General features: G+C 43.0%; 1 protein-coding gene across 3 annotated transcripts in view; it reads right to left on the reverse strand.

Annotated features, from left to right (window-relative positions):
* Window positions 1-19,479, reverse strand: part of wu:fj29h11 (protein NO VEIN) — a 62,880-nt gene extending 43,401 nt beyond the window's left edge. For 2 of the 3 annotated variants that reach the window (XM_041858723.1, XM_041858722.1), the window contains exons 1-7: window positions 19,088-19,479; window positions 18,348-18,545; window positions 16,370-16,569; window positions 15,810-16,175; window positions 2,845-3,419; window positions 2,406-2,589; window positions 1,749-2,254 (exon numbers count right to left, since the gene is read on the reverse strand). In XM_041858723.1, coding sequence (XP_041714657.1) covers window positions 1,749-2,254; window positions 2,406-2,589; window positions 2,845-3,419; window positions 15,810-16,175; window positions 16,370-16,569; window positions 18,348-18,475 — 1,959 coding nt within the window. In that variant the 5' untranslated portion in view covers window positions 18,476-18,545; window positions 19,088-19,479. Of the gene's footprint in view, window positions 1-1,748; window positions 2,255-2,405; window positions 2,590-2,844; window positions 3,420-7,815; window positions 7,904-15,809; window positions 16,176-16,369; window positions 16,570-18,347; window positions 18,546-19,087 lie in introns of those variants that run through there. The other variant, XM_041858724.1, reaches the window with a different exon arrangement.
* Window positions 19,480-19,539: the final 60 nt, after the last annotated feature.

Consider the following 19,539-nt stretch of genomic DNA (forward strand, 5'->3'; position numbering starts at 1 on the left):
TACAGTGAGGGAAAAAAGTATTTGATCCCCTGCTGATTTTGTACGTTTGCCCACTCACTGACAAAGACATGATCAGTCTATAATTTTAATGGTAGGTTTATTTGAACAGTGAGAGACAGAATAACAACAAAAAAATCCTGAAAAACACATGTCAAAAATGTTATCAATTGATTTGCATTTTAATGAGGGAAATAAGTATTTGACCCCCTCTCAATCAGAAAGAATTCTGGCACCCAGGTGTCTTTTATACAGGTAACGAGCTGAGATTAGGAGCACACTCTTAAAGGGAGTGCTCCTAATCTCAGCTTGTTACCTGTATAAAAGACACCTGTCCACAGAAGCAATCAATCAAATTCCAAACTCTCCACCATGGCCAAGACCAAAGAGCTCTCCAAGGATGTCAGGGACAAGATTGTAGACCTACACAACGCTGGAATGGGCTACAAGACCATCGCCAAGCAGCTTGGTGAGAAGGTGACAACAGTTGGTGCGATTATTCGCAAATGGAAGAAACACAAAATAACTGTCAATCTCCCTCTGCCTGGGGCTCCATGCAAGATCTCACCTCGTGGAGTTGCAATGATCATGAGAACGGTGAGGAATCAGCCCAGAACTACACGGGAGGATCCTGTCAATGATCTCAAGGAAGCTGGGACCATAGTCACCAAGAAAACAATTGGTAACACACTATGCCGTGAAGGACTGAAATCCTGCAGCGCCCGCAAGGTCCCCCTGCTCAAGAAAGCACATATACAGGCCCGTCTGAAGTTTGCCAATGAACATCTGAATGATTCAGAGGAGAACTGGGTGAAAGTGTTGTGGTCAGATGAGACCAAAATCGAGGTCTTTGGCATCAACTCAACTCGCCGTGTTTGGAGGAGGATGAATGCTGCCTATGACCCCAAGAACACCATCCCCACCGTCAAACATGGAGGTGGAAACATTATGCTTTGGGGTGTTTTTCTGCTAAGGGGACAGGACAACTTCACCGCATCAAAGGGACGATGGACGGGGCCATGTACCGTCAAATCTTGGGTGAGAACCTCCTTCCCTCAGCCAGGGCATTAAAAATGGGTCGTGGATGGGTATTCCAGCATGACAATGACCCAAAACACACAGCCAAGGCAACAAAGGAGTGGCTCAAGAAGAAGCACATTAAGGTCCTGGAGTGGCCTAGCCAGTCTCCAGACCTTAATCCCATAGATAATCTGTGGAGGGAGCTGAAGGTTCGAGTTGCCAAACGTCAGGCTAGAAACCTTAATGACTTGGAGAAGATCTGCAAAGAGGAGTGGGACAAAATTCCTCCTGAGATGTGTGCAAACCTGGTGGGCAACTTCAAGAAACGTCTGACCTCTGATTGCCAACAAGGGTTTTGCCACCAAGTACTAAGTCATGTTTTGCAGAGGGGTCAAATACTTATTTCCCTCATTAAAATGCAAATGAATGTATAACATTTTTGACATGCGTTTTTCTGGATTTTGTTGTTGTTATTCTGTCTCTCACTGTTCAAATAAACCTACCATTAAAATTATAGACTGATCATGTCTGTCTGTGGGCAAACGTACAAAATCAGCAGGGGATCAAATACTTTTTTCTCCTCACTGTAGGTTGAGAAGCAGAGAAAGAGGCTGGAGTGACAGCAGAATATCCCAAAGCGTCCACTAGGTGGTGCCTCTTGAAAATAAATTGTAGTGTTTTGTGTGTGTTGTAATTCCAGGTAAATAAGGGGAGTGGGGAAAGATTGTCACCTTCTCTCTGGTGACAAGTTCTCCCTCGGCTGCGATGTCTCGTATGACGTCCTCCACCAGACTGTTCACCGCCTCAGGATCCAGAGCCTTCTTCCTCCTCCTCCTCCTCATCCCATCTTCCTCCTCCTCCTCAGCCTCAGCCTGCGCCTCCACAGCTCGCACGTTAGCCCCATGCACTTCCCTGAGCTGGGCCTGGTAGGCCTCTCTGAAGACAGGGGAGTTTCCTTCCCTCTGTCCCACAGCTAGCAGCCTCCGCTCTTGGGCTTTGGTCATCCTCAGCTCCGCTTTCAGCGCTGGGAAGTCAGAGTCCGACGCGGAGGTACCAGGCTGGGGGGTTTGGGGCGTGACGGGGGGCTGGGAGAGTAACGGGGACGAGGATGGAATTGGTGACGTTGTTTGTAGCAGGGGGGACCTTGTTTTAGAGCGCACCCGGCCCCGTATGTATCCGTTGTTCAGGGGTGTGGAAGGGGCAGATTGTTCCTCACTCTCGGTCTTCTTTGGAGTGGCTGAGAGAGACAGATAGTTAAATGGGTCAAATCTGAGTTAACAGTTCAATTGCAAGGTCATTTCAACATATACAGTCAATATTGAACCAGCCAGCATGGCAGCTGCTCAGCTACAACTTCTTAACATTATGAGTTATGATGGTCTCTCTACCTGCTGGTTTCTCTGCTCCGGTCTTTCCCTGGTCTACAGCTGAGCAGGGTGCTGCAGGTCGTTTCTCATGGTTGTCGTACAGAGACCTGTACTGCTGGAGAGGAAGTGGCTTCCCAAAGCGCAGGAAGTAGCCGTTCTGTAGCTGGACGACGGTTGTGGCGGCAGGGGGGTACACCTTTATCACCTACATCACATCCAATCAAGCTTTATTTAAACGTGCACTCAAAACAATACACCAACCACTTTACAATACAAAAAGCAACATTCAGAACAACAGATTTGAGAACAGTATGTTTTTAAGAAATAAGTATGATTTTTAACCCTTATTTATACCAGGCAATTCTAACAACAATAATCTCTTTCCAGCAACGGCCTAGAGAGATAATATAATAAAACAGAAACAACTTTCAAAACGAAAACATCATGAAAAATAACATACTTCTCTAACTCTGTCTAGTAGCTCTTCCTGAGTCACCTCTTCATTCTCTTTCACTGTGCTGGAGAAGGAGAGGAGAGGGGAGGAGCGAGGGACAGCAGAGGGGGGAATAGAAGGACAGGTAGCCCCAATGGAGGACCCCGAGCTTGGGGGATGCCCATAGCAAGAGCCTGGGGCCGGTTGTAGGGGATCAGACCCAGAACCACAGCTGATCGGGGCAGTAGACGGAGGTGGGGTTTTCAGTGGTACAGCTCTGGGGGTGAGGGTCCTCGATGGTGGGTCCTTCCCAGACCGAGGTCTGTGGGGTATGTTATTAACCTGGTCTCCCCCTGCCTGTGCTGGAGCTCCAGCAGCTCCTCTATGGGTCCTATGGAAGACTAGGTCCCCGTCCACACAGAGCTCCCCGTCCAGAGAGGCCACCAGGCTAGATTTGGAGCTGAAGCCCAGGGAGGACAGGGTGAGGTTGCGGTGGTACTTCTGGCTGTAGGCCACCGTCAGCTTATTCAGGGGGATTCCCTCTGGGTGCTGCTCCACCAGGGACAGGATGTCCCTCTGGACCTTCTCAGTCTCCGACATCGCTAAAACACACACACACACACACACAGGAAGTTAGGTCAGTATCAATGCAAACACAAGGAACATTTTAGATAATGCTTGTATCACTCAGTCTGGGTGGAGTGTGCAGTGTAATAGCAGGTAATAACATAAGACCTTTGGTAAAAGAGTGAAGCAATCTCATGACTCAGACATTTCAAACTGTTATCTTACACACAGTACCTGAGTTTAAAGGTCCCAACAAGAACCCAGAATATCCCATTGAATATGTACATCAATTAGCTAGATAAAAAGCAGTCCAGCTTTAAACTTGCGCTCAAAGTTATTAATATCAGCCAAAATATTTAACTTGTAAAACATTTAAACGTGATAAGCATAGAGAGGAAGTGAACATTTTAAAGGGAAACTTCAGCATTTTGGCAATGAGGCCCTTTGAAGTCGGAAGTTTACATACACTTAGGTAGGAGTCATTAAAACTTGTTTTTTCAACCACTCCACAAATTTCTTGCATGACACAAGTAATTTTTTCAAAAATTGTTTACAGACAGATTAATCCACTTATAATTCACTGTATCACAATTCCAGTGGATCAGAAGTTTACATACACTAAATTGACTGTGCCTTTAAACAGCTTGGAAAATTCCAGAAAATTATATCATGGATTTAGAAGCTTCTGATAGGCTAATTGACATCATTTGAGTCAATTGGAGGTGTACCTGTGGATGTATTTCAAGGCCTACCTTCAAACTCAGTGCCTCTTTGCTTGACATCAAGGGAAAATCAAAAGAAATCAGCCAAGACCTCAGAAAAACAATTGTAGACCTCCACAAGTCTGGTTCATCCTTGGAAGCAATTTCCAAACACCTCAAGGTACCACATTCATCTGTACAAACAATAGTACGCAAGTATAAACACCATGGGACCACGCAGCAGTCATACCGCTCAGGAAGGAGACGCGTTCTGTCTCCTAGAGATGAACGTACTTTGGTGCGAAAAGTGCTAATCAATCCCAGAACAACCGCAAAGGACCTTGTGAAGATGCTGGAGGAAACAGGTACAAAAATATCTATATCCACAGTAAAACGAGTCCTATATCGACAAACTGAAAGGCTGCTCAGCAAGGAAGAAGCCACTGCTCCAAAACCGCCATAAAAAAGCCAGACTACGGTTTGCAACTGCACATGGGGACAAAGATTGTACTTTTTGGAGACATGTCCTCTGGTCTGATGAAACAAAAATATAACTGTTTGGCCATAATGACCATCGTTATGTTTGGAGGAAGAAGGGGGTAGGTTGCAAGCCGAAGAACACCATCCCAACCGTGTAGCACGGGTGTGGCAGCATCATGCTGTGGGGGTGCTTTGCTGCAGGAGGGACTGGTGCACTTCACAAAATAGATGGCATCATGAGGAAGGAAAATTATGTGGAGATATTGAAGCAACATCTCAAGACATCAGTCAGGAAGTTAAAGCTTGGTCACAAATGGGTCTTCCAAATGGACAATGACCCCAAGCATACTTCCAAAGTTGTGGCAAAATGGCTTAAGGACAACAAAGTCAAGGTATTGGAGTGGCCATCACAAAGCCCTGACCTCAATCCTATAGAAAATGTGGGCAGAACTGAAAAAGCGTGTGCGAGCAAGGAGGCCTACAAACCTGACTCAGTTACACCAGCTCTGTCAGGAGGAATGGGCCAAAATTCACCCAACTTATTGTGGGAAGCTTGTGGAAGGCTACCCGAAACATTTGACCCAAGTTAAGCAATTTAAAGGCAATGCTACCAAATACTAATTGAGTGTATGTAAACTTCTGACCCACTAGGAATGTGATGAAAGAAATAAAAGCTTAAATAAATCTGCTATTTCACATTCTTAAAATAAAGTGCTGATCCTAACTGACCTAAAACAGGGAATTTTTACTGGGATTAAATGTCAGGAATTGTGAAAAACTGAGTTTAAATGTATTTGGCTAAGGTGTATGTAAACCTCCGACTTCAGCTGTACTTCCCCAATGTCAGATGAATTCATGCATACCATGTTTATGTCTCAGCGTGCAGTTTGAAGGAAGTTGCTAACTAGTGCTAGAGCAATTGCTAACTAGCGTTTGCGCAATAACTAGAAGTACAGTGGGGGAAAAAAGTATTTAGTCAGCCACCAATTGTGCAAGTTCTCCCACTTAAAAAGATGAGAGAGGCCTGTAATTTTCATCATAGGTTCACGTCAACTATGACAGACAAATTGAGAAAAAAAATCCAGAAAATCACATTGTAGGATTTTTAATTATGGTGGAAAATAAGTATTTGGTCACCTACAAAACAAGCAAGATTTCTGGCACTCACAGACCTGTAACTTCTTCTTTAAGAGGCTCCTCTGTCCTCCACTCGTTACCTGTATTAATGGCACCTGTTTGAACTTGTTATCAGTATAAAAGACACCTGTCCACAACCTCAAACAGTCACACTCCAAACTCCACTATGGCCAAGACCAAAGAGCTGTCAAAGGACACCAGAAACAAAATTGTAGACCTGCACCAGGCTGGGAAGACTGAATCTGCAATAGGTAAGCAGCTTGGTTTGAAGAAATCAACTGTGGGAGCAATTATTAGGAAATGGAAGACATACAAGACCACTGATAATCTCCCTCGATCTGGGGCTCCACGCAAGATCTCACCCCGTGGGGTCAAAATGATCACAACAACGGTGAGCAAAAATCCCAGAACCACACGGGGGACCTAGTGAATGACCTGCAGAGAGCTGGGACCAAAGTAACAAAGCCTACCATCAGTAACACACTACGCCGCCAGGGACTCAAATCCTGCTGTGCCAGACGCGTCCCCCTGCTTAAGCCAGTACATGTCCAGGCCCGTCTGAAGTTTGCTAGAGTGCATTTGGATGATCCAGAAGAGGATTGGGAGAATGTCATATGGTCAGATGAAACCAAAATAGAACTTTTTGGTAAAAACTCAACTCGTCGTGTTTGGAGGACAAAGAATGCTGAGTTACATCCAAAGAACACCATACCTACTGTGAAGCATGGGGGTGGAAACATCATGCTTTGGGGCTGTTTTTCTGCAAAGGGACCAGGACGACTGATCCGTGTAAAGGAAAGAATGAATGGGGCCATGTATCGTGAGATTTTGAGTGAAAACCTCCTTCCATCAGCAAGGGCATTGAAGATGAAACGTGGCTGGGTCTTTCAGCATGACAATGATCCCAAACACACCACCCGGGCAACGAAGGAGTGGCTTCGTAAGAAGCATTTCAAGGTCCTGGAGTGGCCTAGCCAGTCTCCAGATCTCAACCCCATATAAAATCTTTGGAGGGAGTTGAAAGTCTGTGTTGCCCAGCGACAGCCCCAAAACATCACTGCTCTAGAGGAGATCTGCATGGAGGAATGGGCTAAAATACCAGCAACAGTGTGTGAAAACCTTGTGAAGACTTACAGAAAACGTTTGACCTGTGTCATTGCCAACAAAGGGTGTATAACAAAGTATTGAGAAACTTTTGTTATTGACCAAATACTTATTTTCCACCATAATTTGCAAATAAATTCATTAAAAATCCTACAATGTGATTTTCTGGATTTTTTTCCTCATTTTGTCTGTCATAGTTGACGTGTACCTATGATGAAAATTACAGGCCTCTCTCATCTTTTTAAGTGGGAGAACTTGCACAATTGGTGGCTGACTAAATACTTTTTCCCCCACTGTATATGATAGACAGGGCCTAAAATTAACACCCGCCAAACATGGGTAGATTTTAGCATTTGCGGGTAAGAATTTCAAATTCACCTGCCACATTGGCATGTGGTAACACTCCGGGCTCTACAGTGTGAGCATTTAATAAAAATATTCAAGTATGGGCACAAGTACGAGTTGTGATTTATAGCTAAATAAATGCTGCAGTAGCTATTTTCAAAGTATTTCTGCCGTTTTGTTACATATCTGCAAATGCACAAAGAAATCTGAATCCTAACGTTATAGCTACCCCACCTCGCATAAAACTTGGTCTAATTTACTCAAAAGTCTACTAAAGTGAGAATTTGTCCAGGTGTTTCTTGACTATTAAAATTGGTTTTGTTCACAAGCTAGGTTTCTTTTCAATGTTTGAGTTTGCTCCCACTGCTAGCAAAATGATACATAATTGGCCTCTACTAGTGACATGTGATGACTGAGTGGCCCGGTTACCAAGGTAATCTTAAAGGGGCAGCTAAACATTTTTGTCTCCAACATTTTTGTTAAAATACTCAGGTCACAGAATATTAAATTAACCAAAACAAGTTAGCATTGGATCATAAAGCTACCTCTAACTCCCTTCATACAGGACACACAGACATACAAGTTCACCTGACTGGGGAAGTATCCCTTTAACAACAGCTATCCTCATTGACAAGTCAAACCTATAAGGAAAATGTCACCTTACCAAATGGTTGTTTTGATTGTCGATGTACAGGTAAATATAATATACTTCAGTCTGAACTTTGTTATGCTTGAGGCAAAATGGTTCCCTGCACCCTTCTCTCATCCTTTAAACCTCCCCCTCCTCCCTCTCCCCATCTGACAATCGACCAATCATAGCAGCTCACAGGAGAAAAGAAACAGAAAGTAAAGCAGTGATCAGCTGAGAACAGAGTCATTAGTGTCTGACTCTGGTATTCCAGGAAGGAGAGACAGAAACCAGCCACCAGACTTGTTTTTACCACTCACAGATGGTTGGCACACACATCAGGACTAGTTTCAAATGTTATTTTCAATACCTTGTTTTGCCTCTTTTTCAGTGTATTTTTAAATAGTCAGGGACCATGTTGGCATACATAACTTGCGTGTTGCACCCAGATTCGCTATTAAGTGGATTTGCATACAGTCCCTAGGCAGATGTTAAACTGTAACAACAGGAGACACAATACAGTAAAACACAGGACACGTTACTCCAGTATCTTATCTGTGTAGTAATTATGTTTATGATGTATATTGGCTAGATGTTGGAATGGGATTAGGGATGATGGTGACTAAGCAATAGAGGAAAACAGAACAGAAAACAGGAGAGTGAGGGATGACGTGAGTGAAGAGAAGAGAGGATGGGAGGAGGGAGGGATTGATCCAAGCCTTGAGTTTCGGTTTCCTGGTCTGCTACAGCTGATCTCATCTGAGCTGTTACCAGGGAAGTCATGTGACCGTGCTTGCAGAAACCAGAGGCTTGTTTTTATGTGTGTGTGCGCACATGTGCTGCCATGTACACTTGGTTTTCAGGCCTCTTCCTATTCTATTCCATTTAACACAGAGAACCTTGACTATAGAATGGCCAGCCCCTATTCCCGTCCCCTAGGCCTAGCAGCTCCCAATATAAACGTGTAGGGTTCATACAGTGGAAAAGACTCAACAACAATGTTCCCTCTAATTGTTTTCGGCACTGAGCAAATTGCAGGTCTGCTGAGAGCAAACTTGAACATTGTGAAAATTCTGTGCAACTTCCAGCATGCGTTTACCATGCACACTAAGGCTGTACCTGCTTTAAGTTACAGTTTCAGACAGTGGTCAAGTAGGTTACTGTGGATGATAATGTAGACCTACCAGAGTGGCCTACCAACTAAAAAAAACAGAGAAAATGCATCCCATAACATGGAAATAGCTGTTCTATCATTCAAGCCCCCAGTAGAAGCCAATGTGTGGTGTTCAATGTAGGCCTACATTCCATGAGACTTTACATGAACCTGTTCATCCACATCAGACAAGGTGGTGACTGAAAAAGTTGTGTTGTTCGATGCAAGAAACCACTTATTACAGAGAATCAGACAAATTATGCTACCCTCAGCCTATTGGCTACTTAGCTTATTCAAGCCCGTCTCAAAATACAAAAAATACAAAAAAACGTTTTACCAACTATTTTCAAAGACGTCTAGAAATGTACACGTTTTGTGCTCTTGTAAGAAGCAATCCCTCCCCCATTGATGACTACAAATTATCTATAACTGGGATAATAACTCACTCACTAGAAAAGAATATGAACAAATGTAGACACGTGGCTACATGCAGCTCTCGCTTTGATCAACACAAGCGCATCCCTCACGACCGTTCATGCTGAAAACACAGTCCAGTTGAAAGTGAATGGCACAGATCCATTATGGCAATGGTCTATTTGCATATAAGCCTACTGCAGCTCTGATTGGATATGGCACACCGGTCTGTGTAGAGTACGGGCCTGAGTCATGCCGGTCAATCCAATAGAATCCTACTCCGATGTGTTCTGCCTACAACAAACTCTTGCACAGTTAGTTTTGCATACTAAGTCTTGCATAATCCGTTTTGTTTTAGTATCTTGCATTGAAAAAGTGGCTAATATTGCGTTGATCCGATCACAATTCCCACAGTAAAGGGAAACGTTGACAGTGTTAACTAAGGGGGAAAACTCCAGAATGTTGATTGAAGTTCAATCTCATGATTCTCTGCGCGGACTGATGTTTTTTCTGCGGGGCAGTCCAGGGGGAGCTGCGTGCACAGCTTAGAGGGAACATTGCTCAACAGCATTATGGCCATGGCGCAATCTGGTGCTCCAATAGGCCAAGTGGAACTTCTAACACAGTCAAATAGGGCTGGTCGATATAGTCTAAAATATGGAATTTTTTTTCCGAACTTCTGACCGATTCACGATATGTCAATTTTTAAAATGTTTTCTCTAAATGTGACTCGTTTCAGGAAACTAGGCGTATGTCGCAAGTCATGACTTCACAGGAGAGGCATTTCAACGTTTACTTTAATTTATCAAAATGCGTTTTTTGGCAGAAATGCCTTCTGGAACACTTGAACTTTTTTGTGCCTTAATAGCAAAGTTGTATGTCATCTGTAAATACAAATAAAAGTAGTTAAATTACGAGCCTAGTTGGTTTAGCCACAGAAAAAGACAGGAACCTTCCCGCTAGCCATGATTGGCTGAGATAATGAATGGGCTGGACATGCCAAGAGATTAGTTTTGGATTGGTCTGCTGTGTAGCATCTTCTGTCTATAAAATGAGCTGCTCATTATGTAATCCTTTCTACTGCAGTTTTTTCCCCAAAATATATGTTAGCCATGGAGAACTGCAAATGTGCGCTCAATAACATTGCTGCCCTGAATTTATCGGGCGTTATCGACAAAGGTCACTGTGAAAAAGTTGTGATGGACTACTTTCAGTAGGACGATTCTTATGGCATTGCACACGGTCAGTGTGAACCAGAATGACATGACAGATCGGGCCAAGCAAGCTGTACAAACAAAATGGAAACGACACAGGGCGTCTTATTTAATGAAAGGGGTTGCAGTCTGCCGTAAAGCGTTCATCCATGTATACAAGTAAGAGTCTAGCTACAATTTCAGATATTATAAGTTTCTAATTTTGTCAGAAAGTAGTTTTCATTGCAAGTTAAAGCTTACTGTTAGCTAGCTAGCTAACGTTAGCTGGCTGGCTCTCTAGCTAACATCACGTTTATGATCTGTCTAGTAATATCTCAGAAAGCAATTTGTATTGCTAGTTATAGCCTAATGTTAGCTAGCTAACATCGAACCTATTTGGTTAACTTTAGCTAGCTATGACAAATCGGTTTGTATTGCTAGTACTCTAGGACGGCTAGGACACTGTAAAGTCCATGGAGAATAAGAGCACCTCCTCCTAGCTACCCACTGCACTGAGGCTAGGAAACACTGTCACCACCGAGAATTTCAATAAGCATTTTGCTACGGCTGGCCATGCTTTCCACCTGGCTACCCCTACCCCGGCCACCAGCTCTGCACCCTCCGCTGCAACTTGCCCATGCCCGCATTCTTATTGGCAGACTAAATAGCCTTGGTTTCTCAAATGACTGCCTCGCCTGGTTCACCAACTACTTCTCAGATAGAGTTCAATGTGTCAAATCGGAGGGCCTGTTGTCTGGACCTCTGGCAGTCTAAGGGGGTGCCACAGGGTTCAATTCTCGGGCCGACTCTATTCTCTGCGTATATCAATGATGTCGCTCTTGCTGCTGCTGACTCTCAGATCCACCTCTACGCAGACGACACCATTTTGTATACATCTGGCCCTTCATTGGACACTGTTAAACCTCCAAAAGAGCTTCAATGCCATACAACACTCCTTCTGTGGCCTCCAACTGCTCTTAAACGCTAGTAAAACTAAATACATGCTCTTCAATCGAACGCTGCTTGCACCCGCCCGCCCGACTAGAATCACTACTCTCGGTGGGTCTGACTTAGAATATGTGGACAACTACAAATACCTAGGTGTCTGGTTAGACCGTAAACTCTCCTTCCAGACTCACATTAAGAATCTCCAATACAAAGTTAAATCTAGAATCGGCTTCCTATTTCGCAACAAAGCCTCCTTCACTCACGCTGCTAAACATGCCCTCGTAAAACTGACTATCCTACCGATCCTTGACTTCGGCGATGTCATTTACAAAATAGCCTCCAACACTCTACTCAGCAAATTGGATATAGTCTATCACAGTGCCATCAATTTTGTCACCAAAGCCCCATATACTACCCACCATTGTGACCTGTATGCTCTCATTGGCTGGCACTCACTACATATTCGTCACCAAACCCACTGGCTCCAGGTCATCTATAAATCACTTCTAGGCAAATCCCCGCCTTATCTTAGATCATTGGTCACCATAGCAACACCCACCCGAAGTATGCGTTCCAGCAGGTATATCTCACTGGTCATCCCCAAAGCCAACACCTCCTTTGGCCGCCATTCCTTCCAGTTCTCTGCTGCAAATGACTGGAACGAACTACAAAAATCTCTGAAGCTGGAGACACTTATCTCCCTCACTAACTTTAAGCATCAGTTGTCAGAGCAGCTTACCGATCACTGCACCTGTACACAGCCCATTTGTAATTAGCCCACCCAACTACCTCATCCCCATATTGTTATTTACATTGTTATTTATTTTGCTCATTTGCACCCCAGTATCTCTATTTGCACATCATCTTCTGCACATCTACCACTCTAGTGTTAATACTAAATTGTAATTACTTTGCACTATGGCCTATTTATTGCCTTACCTCCATAACTTACTACATTTGCACACACTGTATATAGATATTCTATTGTGTTATTGACTGTAGGTTTTGTTTATTCCATATGTAACTGTGTTGTTGTCGCTTTTAAATCGCACTGCTTTGCTTTATCTTGGCCAGGTCGCAGTTGTAAATGAGAACTTGTTCTCAACTGGCTTACCTGGTTAAATAAAGGTGAAATAAATAAATAAAATACTCTACGGATTGGGATTATATTCGTTATTTAGCTACACGTCTAAACAAAAAGACTCCCCTTCGCCAGATGATTACAAGACCGATCAAGTTAGCCAGGTGTGTCTGATGGTGATTACAGCCATATATTGTTTAATAATGCTAAAATATTTGTATCTGGAATTTGTCTTTCAGCATCAGTAGAACGCGCCTGACTCCTCCACCAGTCATACAAGGAGAATGGTCTAATGCCTCCCATCCTCTGTAGCTCAGATGGTAGAGCACGGCGCTTGTAACGCCAAGGTAGTGGGTTCGATCCCCAGGACCACCCATACACAAAAAAAATAATGTATGCACGCATGACTGTAAGTCACTTTGGATAAAAGCGTCTGCTAAATGGCATATTATAATTATTATAAAAAGAGAGCTGGCCCAAGCAAGCACAGGTTATACCTGAAGCATGAGGACTTGCAGTGAGTTGTGAACTTCAACTACGCAGAGGATAATGCAATAGTATTACGAGGACGCCACCCAGAACACAAACACTTTGGTGGAAAGCTGCTTGCTGCCATCTCATGTGACAAAAGCAGCGGTGAGGCGTATCTACAAGGAATCGATGACAACACTTAGTATGTAAAGCATAAACATGTTTTGATTATTTAATTTACCTCCAACATGATTGGTACTACTTTTATTGATCTCACATTATTTGTGTATTTTCCAGACACCTGGGATTACAGATTGCTGGTGTTGTGAAGGACAGCACTGTGACAGGGGTCAACATCCCACAGCTGGTTGGACTGGAGGATGGTACAACGGTGCTGGTGGAAAGCAATGGCTGGCAACAACACCTGACTCCGTACCTCAGGCCGCTGCCACAGATCAAGCAGTACCAGCACTTCAGGTGAATATCATTTCCATTGCATTGTATGAGGTTATTCTTCTTATCTCAACTTGGGAGGTGAATTGATGTTATGCAAGGTTGTAACGTCTTCTGAATTTGTTTTGTTATTTCCTGTTTTGCAGCTTCATTGCTCTGGAGCCTGGTGTTGTTGTCACCAAGGAGCGTTCGTACTCAGTCGGGACCAGGTTTTGGCTGCTGCGCAACGCTGACATCCTTCCTCCCATAGATGGTCTGCCTGTACAAGCACCACCTGGACTGGACACAGCTAGACAAACTTATATTTTTGAGAAGATCAGGGAGTTTTGCGACGAAGAGGCTATGGACATCACATGCCCTGCACCAAAGTCAAGGGCAGGACAGAAACAGGCTCTCCGAATATAGATTCCCTTGTTCATGCGTGGTTTGGACGGACCAGTTCATCACTGGGGGCGAGTTCCCAGTCATCAGCACTATCTGCAGTGCCTCTATTCACATGACTCTCTCCTAACACACACACACGCCATACGTATCTGCTACTATTTTTTTATCTTGCTGCTCAGCCACTTTACCCCTGATTGTATGCATATAACTACCTCATCTATCACCAGTATCACTGATATCGTTACTGATATTGTTCTTGTACATACTGTATATTATTTTGTTCTTTCTCTACTGGCATTGACACTTGTTCTTTTTTTCTTTATATTGACACTATTTTTGATATTGCTACTCTGCAAGTAACCATTTTGCTGTACCATTTACACCTTCTGTAGAGACCCATCCACTTAGCAAGATGTGGCTGGGGGTTATAGCATTTATTTCACATGACCCATCAATTTAGACAAGTGTGTCTGGGTAAGCGTTATCTGGACACTTTCTGTACACATGACCTCACATGTGAATCCTTATAGAGAAGGGTGGGGCTGGCTTAAGAGGGTGTGAACGATGATGAATGGGTGTAGACAAAGAAGAGCTCTCCAGTAGGTGTACCAAAACATTAAAAAGGGCAATTTTCTCAAAAGTGGGGTTACAAGTTTATCATCTTTCAAAGCAGAATTACTTTCCCATTGTTCCTCAAATGCAGTGTATGATATACCATTTTGTATCTCTGCGTCTCTGCTTTTATCCAACGTAAAAAACACAATTTCAAACCTTGCTACATAAGACCGAATCAAGGCGGTCGGACACAAATAAGCTTTGTTGTACAATTAAATGTCAAATTCACTGCATTTCAAACAGTCAGCAATAATCTAATGAATTCAGGGTGTGTGAAATTATGCCTAGGCTATATACAGTATAAGCCCAAAAAATAGTTTAACCTGCTTTTTTGCCATAATCACTGATCTGGCTTTCCAGTTTTCCTACGAAATACCCTTTTTGTTACAAATTTAACCAGAACCATGCATAATGCACATTCACTAATAATGACTAGCTTCTTGTAGCAGGCATTATAGAAAATTAACATAGGTCTCATAAATCTCTCAAGCTCAAATGCTATTGAGTAGCCAGCTAATCTTTAGGCTATATTTCAAGTCTAGCCAACTTTGATCTCTTTGCTAGCTAACAAGTTAGATCAGTTTCATTGTTATGAACACACCCTTCTGTCCATCTCCAACTGTTCGAACAGCATGCTGCCTGTCCACATTGTTTTCAATTGTTGAAATCAGGTTGCTTACCTTCATTCTAGGAATGAGAGAGAACAAATTGCCAATTCCTTATATAAATTGTGTTTTATGCTTATTGCACAATTATAAAACAGACTACACAGCTAGTATAACAGTCTTTGGCTAAAATGCTGTTACCGGTACCTAGTACCGCAATGACAAACTGAGCATTCATTTTCTAGAATCAATGTTCAATTACACTCCCTTTTTAGTAGTGTCTGCTCTGCGCGCAATTTGAGTAGTTGAAACATAAAAGGGTATCATTGGAAATGTTAACTTCTCCTCTATTACAGTAAAATAATGTCTCAACATGTTTCTGTGTCCATATGACCGATTCTGTTGGACCAAACCTAAATGCAAATAGCGAATTGAAACCGCTTGTCAGAGAGGAAGAAGTGCTCTCTCATCTTTGTTGTTGTAAGTGGCAGGGGGAGGGGCGTGATGTATGTGTTTGTAAATGGGAATATGCACACAGCACAGAAGGAGCGAAGGAGACGAGACCAAAAAGACAACATGAGAACAAGAGGACATAAACGTTCATATAAAAATACGATTTTTGCGAAACAGGCATTTGGAATATTGTGCTAAAACATACATTCACCCAGCCCCATAGTCAATTCAACTCTAAACATAACCACAGAAAGCCTCACCTGTCTTCCTGAGCAGAGCTCCTGATGGGCATTTGTTTACATCAGTCTCTTCTTTTTCTCCTTCCTCTCTCCTCTTCCTCCTCCTCCTCCTCTCCCGTACAGGCCCCTGCTGTGGCTGCGTGTATTCCATCTGGTCGCCAGGACTGCTCAGCCTGACCAAGTTCATCTTGTCCTGTCGCTCCACACACACCTGGTCCCCCAGGGCAACAAACAGCTCTTGGAGGCCCGCCAACCCATATTCTCCTAGGGTCAACTGCTTGCCGTACATCTGCTTGTAGCGGGCACACAGCTTAGGCACCTCCACACCACCAGGGATGGCGCCGAGCATGTGCAGCACCTCTCTTCTGAGCCTGTTCAGGCACACAGCTGGAGAGAAAGACAAATCAAATTCAACACGTCAGGTAAGATCAAAGGTCTCCTTGTTTTTGATTGCTTTGAAAATACAACTTCTGCCCTTCCTTTCACAGATCTGAGGGATGGATTGGTGTAAGTAGGATGGTGGAATCCTTGTTTTCACTTATCCACTCATATACAGATCAGTGCGTTCCTCAACTTCTTACCTTTGCTGATCTCCTGTGCTGAGCATTCAGGTGCAGTGGGACGTTCTACAACTGCTGCTGACGATGATGCTAATGATGAGGAAGATGATGAGGAGGTTGTCTGTAGACGAGACATGATAGGCCATACAGTCAGTCCTTTAGTAGAGGAGAAGCGGAGCTGGTCAGGCATGGTCTTCAGCAGTGTCTCTAGTGCCAACAACCTAAGATGAAATAAGATAGGATTAGAAAGTTTGTACTTCAATGATACCTATGGGAGAACATTTACCATAGTAACAATGTAGAGTAGGGATAAGATAATGATTTTATTATCCCCGTGGGAAATGTTGGTTGCTGCTCTGTGTATACAAAAAAAAGCTGTCTATACATATACAGACAAAGAGACAATAAATACAGGTAGAAAAAGCAGATAATGAGCGATCAATAATCATCTGTACACTATACATCAGTACACTGTCATCTACAATGTCAACTGCTAGGATTGCTAGGTACTAGGCCAGCATTTCCCAAACTCGGGCCTCTGGATGCCAAGGGGTGCACAGTTCGTTTTTTGCCCTAACACTACACAGCTGATTCAAATTATCAAAGCTTGATGATTAGTTGAATCAGCTGTGTAGTGCTAGGGAAAAAAACAAAATGTGCACCCCTTGGGGTCCTGAGTTTGGGAAACCTTGCGCTAGGCCTACAAGGTGTACAGCAGGGTTCCCCAACTGGCAGCCTACAGGCCGAATTTTGTCCACGGGTGATTTTATTTGGCCCCCCAAGTTCTGAGGGAGGGAAGGGGAGACATAAGACTGTAAAAACACTAGCAAATCAACTCCAAGTTATTTTAATTTTGGAAATACAGTACCAGTCAAAAGTTTGGACACACCGATTCATTCCAGGGTTTTTCTTTATTTTTACTATTTTCTACATTGTAGAATAATAGTGAAGACATCAAAACTATGAAATAACATATGGAATCATGTAGTAACCAAAAAAGTGTTCAACAAATCAAAATATATATTTTATATTTCAGATTCTTCAAAGTAGCCACCCTTTGCCTTGATGACAGCTTTGCACACTCTTGGCATTCTCTCAATCAGCTTCATGATGTAGTCACCTGGAATGCATTTCAATTAACAGGTGTGCCTTGTTAAAAGTTCATTTGTGGAATTTCTTTCCTTCTTAATGCGTTTGAGCCAATCAGTTGTGTTGTGACAAGGTAGGGGTGGTATACAGAAGATAGCCCTATTTGGTAAAAGACCAAGTCCATATTATGGCAAGAACAGCTCAAATAAGCAAAGAGAAATGACAATCCATCATTACTTTAAGACATGAAGGTCAGTCAATCCGGAACATTTCAAGAACTTGGAAAGTTTCAAGTGCAGTCGCAAAAGCCATCAAGCGCTATGATGAAACTGGCTCTCATGAGGACCACCACAGGAAAGGAAGACCCAGAGTTACCTCTGCTGCAGAGGATAAGTTCATTAGAGTTACCAGCCTCAAATTGCAGACCAAATAAATGCTTCACGGAGTACAAGCAACAGACACATCTCAACATCAACTGTTCAGAGGAGACTGCGTGAATCAGGCCGTCATGGTCAAATTGTTGCAAAGAAACCACTACTAAAGGACACCAATAATAAGAAGAGACTTGCTTGGGCCAAGAAACATGAGCAACAGACATTAAACCGGTGGAAATCTGTCCTTTGGTCTGTTGAGTCCAAATTTCAGATTTTTTGTTCCAACCGCTGTGTCTTATTTGTAATTACGTTCTAGCCCCCTGACAATCCACACAAAAAATGTGTTATCCTGCGGCTGAATCTAGTTGATGATCTCTGGTGTACAGGCTTTCATACAAGCTCAACTCGTAACACTGATTTAACCCATGAGAAGTTGACTATTGGTGTGTTAGAGCTGGGCTGGAAGAAAAACGAGCTGACGGTACACCCCTAGGCCCAATTGCCCATCCCTGGCCTATATTAGAAGTTATCCTTGCCTGTTTGAGCACCCCAGATCCAGAGGCTTGTTGTAGGCCTTCAGGTAAAGGTTGTGAATCTTGAATATGGAGAGACCCTCAGGATAGTCCATACACAGATGCACCAGCTCTCCCTTGGTTTCCTCCATGATGTTCCTGTGTGCTGTCAAGGCCTGTCAGGTAAATAGGTTCTTGGAGCACAGTGACTCATCATTGGTCCTGGGGAATGGCACATGATGATATAAAACATACAACTAAAAAGCCTTTATTGCAACAATGGAATTTTGTTTAGCTAGCTTGATGTTGCTGCAGAATATGACAAAGCAAAACGTGATGTTGCTGCAAACATGTTAAAAAGGACTTGAAGGCTGATTTAAAAAAAAAAGTAGCTAGCTACAAGTGCTGATGTGACGTTGATACCTGGCTCTAACTAGTACACTGTCTTTGAACAAGATTAGCTAGCGAGCCAGTTATCAATTCTTCCTTTTCAAATGATTTAACTACGTTAGCCTCCAAAACCATATTATCTAGCTTATTAATTGTACATTGTAGCGTTTATCACTACCTACCTAGTTAGCTAACGTTTCGCATCCAGTGAGCACCAGGGGTGTATTCATTCCGCCATTTGCAATAAAACGACAGTTTCCATTGGACAAATTCAGGTAGGTCTCTCCACGTTTCGTTCAATTTGCTCCGTTTAAGAAACGTTTTACTACAGAAGTTGATAAATGAATACACCCCTAATAACGTTAGCCACTTACCTGGCTGCCTGGTTAAGATACTTCTGGCGCATCTTGCATGTTAGCATTGCATTTATAAACAAATAATTTCACACCGCAAATAATCTGCAATTATCCGTTGTATGTTTGCCATGTTACTGACAAAACTCTCAGAAAGGCGAGCTGCTTTTAAATTGCTTCTGGTTCCTTGGCTACAATGTTTACGTGGCTAGATTACATTATTTATCGACACGGGGACTGTATTGAAATGTTGTCGCCACCTAGTGGGAAGGAGCTATCAAATAAAGTGTAATCTACTCTAGTACCAATTAACGTTTTGACCAACGATTTATCGTTGGTTTTTGACTGTTGTATGACAATATATAAATATGAACATTACACAGTATTACAACACAATACCTGATTGATAATACAATATTGACAATATAGACAGACATTTATCCCTTAGGAAAAAACAGTATAGAGACATGTAG

This window comes from Coregonus clupeaformis, chromosome 31 (assembly GCF_020615455.1).
Source record: "Coregonus clupeaformis isolate EN_2021a chromosome 31, ASM2061545v1, whole genome shotgun sequence".
Lineage (NCBI taxonomy): Eukaryota > Metazoa > Chordata > Actinopteri > Salmoniformes > Salmonidae > Coregonus > Coregonus clupeaformis.